The sequence below is a fragment of the Calonectris borealis genome, chromosome 29, assembly GCF_964195595.1.
Source record: "Calonectris borealis chromosome 29, bCalBor7.hap1.2, whole genome shotgun sequence".
Classification (NCBI taxonomy): Eukaryota; Metazoa; Chordata; class Aves; order Procellariiformes; family Procellariidae; genus Calonectris; species Calonectris borealis.
The window spans coordinates 4,527,786-4,533,986 of NC_134340.1; the positions used below are offsets into that span (position 1 = coordinate 4,527,786).

Below are 6,201 nucleotides of genomic sequence, written 5' to 3' on the forward strand. Positions count from 1 at the left end.
AGGTACAGCGGGCGATGCCCGTCTCCAAGATGGCGCCGCCCTCACCCAAGATGGCGCCGGGCGGAAGCGCCTGGCTTCGCCGTCTAAGATGGCGCCGGTCGGGGTCGGCACGCACTGAGATGGCGCCGGTGGGGAGGGGCGGGGAGGCCGTGCCCGGCGCCAAGATGGCGGCGGCGGCGGCGCGCTGCGCTACGCGGCGCCCCTGCCCAAGATGGCGGCGGGGGCGGATGCGGAGCTCGCTTCCGCCCGGACCCGTCATGGCGGCGCGGCGACGCCGTGCGCATGTGCGCGGCTCCATGGCGAGACAAGGGGCCGAGCGCGCGCAGGGCGGCCCGGCGCGGCGAGGTAACGGCGGGGGCGGGGGGGGCGCCGGGCCGGGGCCGGGGCCGGCGGCAGGGCCGGGGGAGGCGGCGGGGCCGGGCCGTGCCGCCACCCCCCTTCCCCGGCCTGCGGGCCGCGGGTCTGGGCCCGGCCGCGGCCGCCGGTGGGTGCGGGCCCGGCCGCGGCCCCCGGGCCCATCCGCCGCGGCCCCCGGCGGGGTGCGGGCCCCCCCTCCCCTTCCCCGGCCCCCGGGATCCGCCGCCCCCCGCCGCCCCCCCCACGGGGCGCGGCCCCCCGGGCCTGTCACCTCCCTCCGGGCTGCGGCCGGCCCCCCCCGGCCTGTCACCCCCACCCCCGCCGCCCCCCGGCCTGTCACCCCCTCTGTCGCCCCCCGGCCCTGTCACCCCCTCACGGCGGGGTCCCCCCGCTGCCCCCCCGTTTGCCTGCCCGTCTGGGGGGTCACCGAGGCCGCGGGGCTGGACCCGCTCGAGTGGGGGACCTGGGGGCGTAACATGGGGCTAACCCCCCCCGGGGCGGCCCCGCCGGGGGTCGGCCGGTTTTGGGGCGGTGGGGGCCGAGGGCCCGGTGTGGGTGCCCTCCCCCGGGTGTCCCCCGGCTCCCCGACCGGCTGCCGCCGGGTGACAAAGAAGCGGAGGGAGCGGGGTCACCGCGGCGGGCTGGCACGGCCGCCCCGGGGTCACCGGGGGTCTCCGGCACGAGCCGGACCCCAAACCGTCGCCCACCGGACCGAAACCCGGTGGCTTTGGGGACAGCTGTGTCACCCAGAATGCGAAAGCGAAACGGGGGGACGCCCAAAAACGGCACCCGAGGCCCCGGCTGGTGTCTGGCCGCGGCGGCCGGTGCAAGGCCGGGCTGCCGCGGCGCTGCCGGGACCCAGCTTTGCTGTCTCCGCGGCGGCTTCGCTCCTGTCCTGCGGCCCTGGCACTGTCCCTGGGCGCCGGTGACAGCGGGGACCTGCCGCCGCCGGGGAGATGCCCCTCCCGGGGCTGGCGTCAGTCCCGCTCCGGCGCAGAGCGGCGGGTCCCAGGGAGGAGGAGGAAGAGGAGGAAGGCTGGGGCCTGTCCCTGAGCCGCCGCCTCTGCTCCCCGCAGGGCTGTGAAGGCCGGGAGGCTCATCTGCGACTGCCCCGCTGATGCCTGACGGAGCGGAGCGATGAAGGGGTGAGTGCCGGGACCCCCGCCGGCGCCGGGTGGGGGGACGGCGGCTGCGCTGGCCGCTCCGAGGCCCTCTCTGGCCTGTGAGTTTTCTGCAGATAATGGGGGCCGGTGACGAGGCTGGTCGGGCCGACACCGGGCTGGGGCTGTCGAGGGGACCGGGTGACGTCCGGGTGGTCCCGGCTCTGGGATGGGGGCGGTCCCCAGCCCCTCCCGCGCCTCACCCGCCTCCCCTCACCCCTGCAGGCAGCAGAAAGCAGCCGAGACGGAAGAGGGAACGGTGCAAATCCAGGAAGGTGAGCGGGGACCCCACTGCGTGCCATGGGGGGCCTCGGGGCTCAGGCTGCCCCGGGGGCTGCGTGAGGAAGCCCCAGCCGTGCCCGGTTTAGCCCCGGCATCAGGCACCGTGTGGCTGGAGGCACTTGCTGGGCTAACGCCGGGCCCCGTCCTTGCCCCTGGGAGAGAGGGGACGGCTCTGAGCTCCCCTCCGTGGCGCGGGAGCCCCCGCCCCGGCTCCTTCCCCGTCATGGGCTTTCCCCCCCCCGCCCCCTTCTTGCCTTAAGGTGCAGTGGCCACAGGTGAGGATCCCACCAGCGTCGCCATTGCCAGCATCCAGTCCGCGGCCACCTTCCCCGACCCCAACATCAAGTATGTCTTTCGCACAGAGAACGGTGGGACGCAGGTACGCAGACCCTCCAGCTGGGTCCCCTCCGGGCGGGACACCGAGGGGCCGGGGGGGTTTTGGGGTCGGAGCGGGGTGCGGCCCTCCCGGAGGATCCGCTGGCTCGGTCACAGCCGGAGGGGGAGCGGGGAGGGGAGTGCCGCGGCCTGATCCTGCGCCGGGCAGATCTGGATGCTGGGATTGGCCGCGGGCGGGCTGAGCCGCCGCCTCGCCACCCGTCCCCGCAGCCGCGGCTCTCTCGGCAGGTGATGTACAGGGTGATCCAAGTGGCCGACGGACAGCTGGACGGACAGACGGAGGGCACCAGCGCCATCAGCGGCTACCCCGCGGCCCAGTCCATGACACAGGTGGGTGCCGGTGCCGTGTGGGAGCGGGGCCGTCCTCGGTGCCCCGTCCCACCACGGCACCCGCTGTCGTCCCTCCTCTCCAGGCTGTCATCCAGGGCGCCTTCACCAGCGAGGATGCGGTGGAGACGGAGGCCACGGCCACCGAGACTCACTACACCTATTTTCCTACCACGGCCGTGGCCGACACCAGCACCTCCGCCGGCGCGGGGACCACGGCCACTGCCGTCGTCACCACGCAGAACTCAGAGGCCCTCCTGGGGCAGCCCACCCCCACGGGTACGGCTGTCGCAGGGGGGGCGTCATGTCCCTGACCCCCAGGCAGTCATGGTCCCCTCCGCGGGGCGTTTTGGGGCGCTCCCCACCTGATCCCCTCTCATTTTGGGCCGTTCAGGGCAGTTCTTTGTGATGATGTCGCCCCAGGAGGTGCTGCAGGGCGGAGCGCAGAGGTCCATCACCCCCCGCGCCCACCCCTACTCCCCGTGAGTACCGGACCCCTCCCCGGCTGACCCCGGGCACGGGGGTGTCGCAGCCACCCTCAGCCGTGCCGACACAGAGACCGGCACAAGCGGGGGACGCTCCGGTAGTCCGGCGCTTTCGGGAGCGGGCTGGGTCTCCCCCATCCGCACCGGGAGCCGGAGCGAGGCGTCCCCCATGCCGGCATGGGAAGGCTGGGACGCGGCCAGGTCCCCGCCGGCATCGCCGGGACCAACGCCGCCGCTCTTCCCCCAGGAAGTCGGAGGCGCCGCGGGCCACCCGGGACGAGAAGCGCCGGGCGCAGCACAACGAAGGTACCGGCAGCAGGGAGGGGGGGTCATCCTGCTCTCGGTGAGGGACGGTGGGGACCGCGGCGTGCAGCACCGTGGGGAGCGGAGCCGTCCCTGGGTTAACACTGTCTATTCCCACCTCCTAGATGGAAAAGCACTAAGGACATATCACAAAGCTCTTGTCAGTTAAGGGTAAAACCTTTTTTGGGAGAGCTAATGTTAGCAGCAGCAGGGGAAGCCAGAGCTCGGAAGATTAAGCTCAAACCTTGGGAAGCCCGAGCACGCCCAGGTAAGGCACCCAGGCGCCCCGGCTCTGCCCCCAGCCAGGAGAGGACGGCGGCGGGGGCGAGTGCCCGGCACGGCACAGCCCAGCGCAGGCAGCCTGGCCGGGTGGAAGCGCCAGCCAGGATCCTCCTTTCTTTGGCTTCAAAAACAACAACTCAAAAATGCGAAAACCCGGGCGTTGGGCTGGTTTGACCCAAAAAATGACTCTCCCGTCCTCGCCCCCTGGGAGCAGGCAGGGCACCCGCCCTGCCCGCACCCTGAGGGGCCTGGGTCCGGCACGGGCAGAGCTCGGGCCGTTTGGGTGCTTCACCTCTGCTTTCCCAGCCCCCCAAGGGGCTGGGTGCCCGGGGTGGGGGGAGCCGGGCAGGGTCCGTCCCTGCCCGCCACTCCTGCCCCTCTCCTGCGGGTGCCGGGCTCAGCGCAGTCAGGGTTAGCGACCCCCAGCCCCAGCCAGGAGGGTGCTGCTTGGGGGGGGATACCCTGCCGAGGGTTGCGCGAGGGGTCCGGGGACCTGTCGCCATGCTCGGTGCCCGCTGCGGGGTCTCGGGACGATGCTGATGCCCCCCCTTTCCCCCCCCGCAGTGGAGCGCCGGCGCAGGGACAAGATCAACAACTGGATCGTGCAGCTCTCCAAGATCATCCCCGACTGCTCCATGGAGAACACCAAGTCGGGGCAGGTGGGAGACCTCCCGCGCCATCTCCCTGGGGGGGCTGCGGGGTGAAGGGCACCTCGGTGGGGTGCTGGTGCCCCCCACTCACCCCCCGTTCCCTCGCCCAGAGCAAGGGTGGCATCCTCTCCAAAGCCTGCGACTACATCCAGGAGCTGCGGCAGAGCAACCACCGCCTCTCCGAGGAGCTGCAGGGCCTCGACCAGCTCCAGATGGACAACGAGGTCTTGCGGCAGCAGGTCAGGGGGCCGGGGGTCCCTCCGGGCTGCGGGCGGGGGGGGTCTGTGCTCCCCCTCACCCCCGTGTCCCCCCTCCCCCTGGCAGGTGGAGGATCTGAAGAACAAGAACCTGATCCTGCGGGCGCAGCTCCGCCAGCACGGCGTGGAGATCGTCATCAAGAACGACAGCCACTGACGGGGACGGCGGGGACGGGGACTGGTGGGGGGCCCGGGGGTCGCCCCCGCCCCGCGCCTAACGCCCCCTCCCAGCAGCGAGCACCTCCCCGGCGTGACATGAGGACCCTCCCGTTTGGTTTGTGTCCCCCCCTCCCCGTTCCAACCCTTTGCCCCCCCGCCGTGTCCCCGGGCGCCCCGCGTCACCGCGCCCCCCCCTCTCTCACGTGTCCCCCCGCGCTTCGTGCACACGCTCTCGGCCAGGCGGGTGCCAGCCCCGCTGCCCCCCAGCACTGCCTCGGTCTCCCGGCCCCCCGCCTGTGCCCGCGACGCCCCCCCTCCCCACGGGGCACCCCCTCCCCGGGGGGCCGCGGTGCCTCTCGCCCCTCCCTGCCGGCCCCAGGCAGCCGCTGGGGGCGTGGGGGTCCCGGGGTGCTGTGGCCCCCCCCTCCCTGCCCGCTGCGGCTGGCCCGGCCCGGCGGGGCCAGACTTTTTTTTAAAACTCTCTGAATTTAAAAAGCGAAAATAAATAAAAATAGTGATTTGTTTTTCCAGGTCCTACAGTTTATTCCCCTCCTCTCCCCCCAACCTTGTAGCACCCTCCGGCACCCCGGGGACCCCCAGGCACTTGGGAAGGGGCTCCCAGGGACCCCAAATCTGCCCTGACCCCCCCACACACCTTGTAGCACCCACGGGACCCTCAGGAATGGTGGTGGGGGCACCCAAGGACCCCCCCAAGCCCCTCCTGCCCCCTCCCGTCTTGCAGCACCCCGGGGACCCCCAGGCACTTAGAGGGGGCTGCCCACACCTCGCAGCACTCACCCGCCCCCTGCGACCCCTCCCCAGTCCCTCCTGTCCCCCCACCTTGCAGCACCCTGGGGACCCCGGGCACTGGGGTGGGGGCTCCCAGGGACCCCCATTCCCTCCTGAGCCCACCCCCCTCTAGGGACCCCCCTCCCCTGTGCTGGGACTCTGCGTCCCTTCGATGTCACCGTGCTGCCGTGTCACCGTGCCATGATATCACTGTGCTGTGACGTCATCGTGTGACATCGCTGTGCCATGATAGCTCTGTGGGAATACTGGGAGCAGGGGGAGCGCTGGGGGGGCACTGGGAGCGCTGGGGGGGCACTGGGAGCCTTCTGGGGCCTGAGGAGGCCGCAGGCCCTGTCGCTATGGCAACACCCGGGTCCCCGCCTGAGGGCCGCCACGAGGGACGCAAAGCGCGCCCATTGGCCAGAAGTTAAAGCGCTCTCTCTGATTGGCCGGTAGGCCTCGCCCTTTCCACACCTGTCGCGCGCGCGGCCCCTTCGCCTGAGCTAATCAAGCCGGCGCTGCGGGGCCGAGCCAGCCAGTCACTGGAGCGGGGCGCGCCCCCTTCTTGAGGAGACAGGCGGCGCGGCCAATGGAGCCGGAGGAGGGGCGGGGCTCCCCAGCACCTGGCGGAGGGGCGTAGCCGGGTTGGCCCGGGCGCGGGGGGCGGTCCCGGGGGGCGGTGCCCACCTGGGCGGGGCGGGGCGGGGCCGCACCTGGTGCGGCGGGGGCGCGCAGTGCGGCGGCGGCGGCGGCC

The 6,201-nt window shown here is 72.8% G+C and overlaps 1 protein-coding gene across 3 annotated transcripts; it reads left to right on the forward strand.

Annotated features, from left to right (window-relative positions):
* Nucleotides 1-245: 245 nt before the first annotated feature.
* Nucleotides 246-5,184, forward strand: USF1 (upstream transcription factor 1). Of its 3 annotated transcripts, none has more exons than XM_075176320.1 (11): nucleotides 246-345; nucleotides 1,434-1,502; nucleotides 1,743-1,792; nucleotides 2,060-2,178; nucleotides 2,424-2,525; nucleotides 2,609-2,801; nucleotides 2,917-3,004; nucleotides 3,255-3,313; nucleotides 4,157-4,251; nucleotides 4,353-4,481; nucleotides 4,567-5,184. In XM_075176320.1, the coding sequence occupies exons 2-11, from the start codon at nucleotides 1,495-1,497 to the stop codon at nucleotides 4,654-4,656; spliced, it is 933 nt and encodes a 310-aa protein (XP_075032421.1). In that variant the 5' UTR covers nucleotides 246-345; nucleotides 1,434-1,494; the 3' UTR covers nucleotides 4,657-5,184. The 3 variants fall into 3 exon arrangements, with proteins under 3 accessions (XP_075032421.1, XP_075032422.1, XP_075032423.1); XM_075176321.1 differs by having other exon boundaries at nucleotides 254-345; nucleotides 2,066-2,178; XM_075176322.1 differs by having other exon boundaries at nucleotides 254-345; nucleotides 2,075-2,178.
* Nucleotides 5,185-6,201: the final 1,017 nt, after the last annotated feature.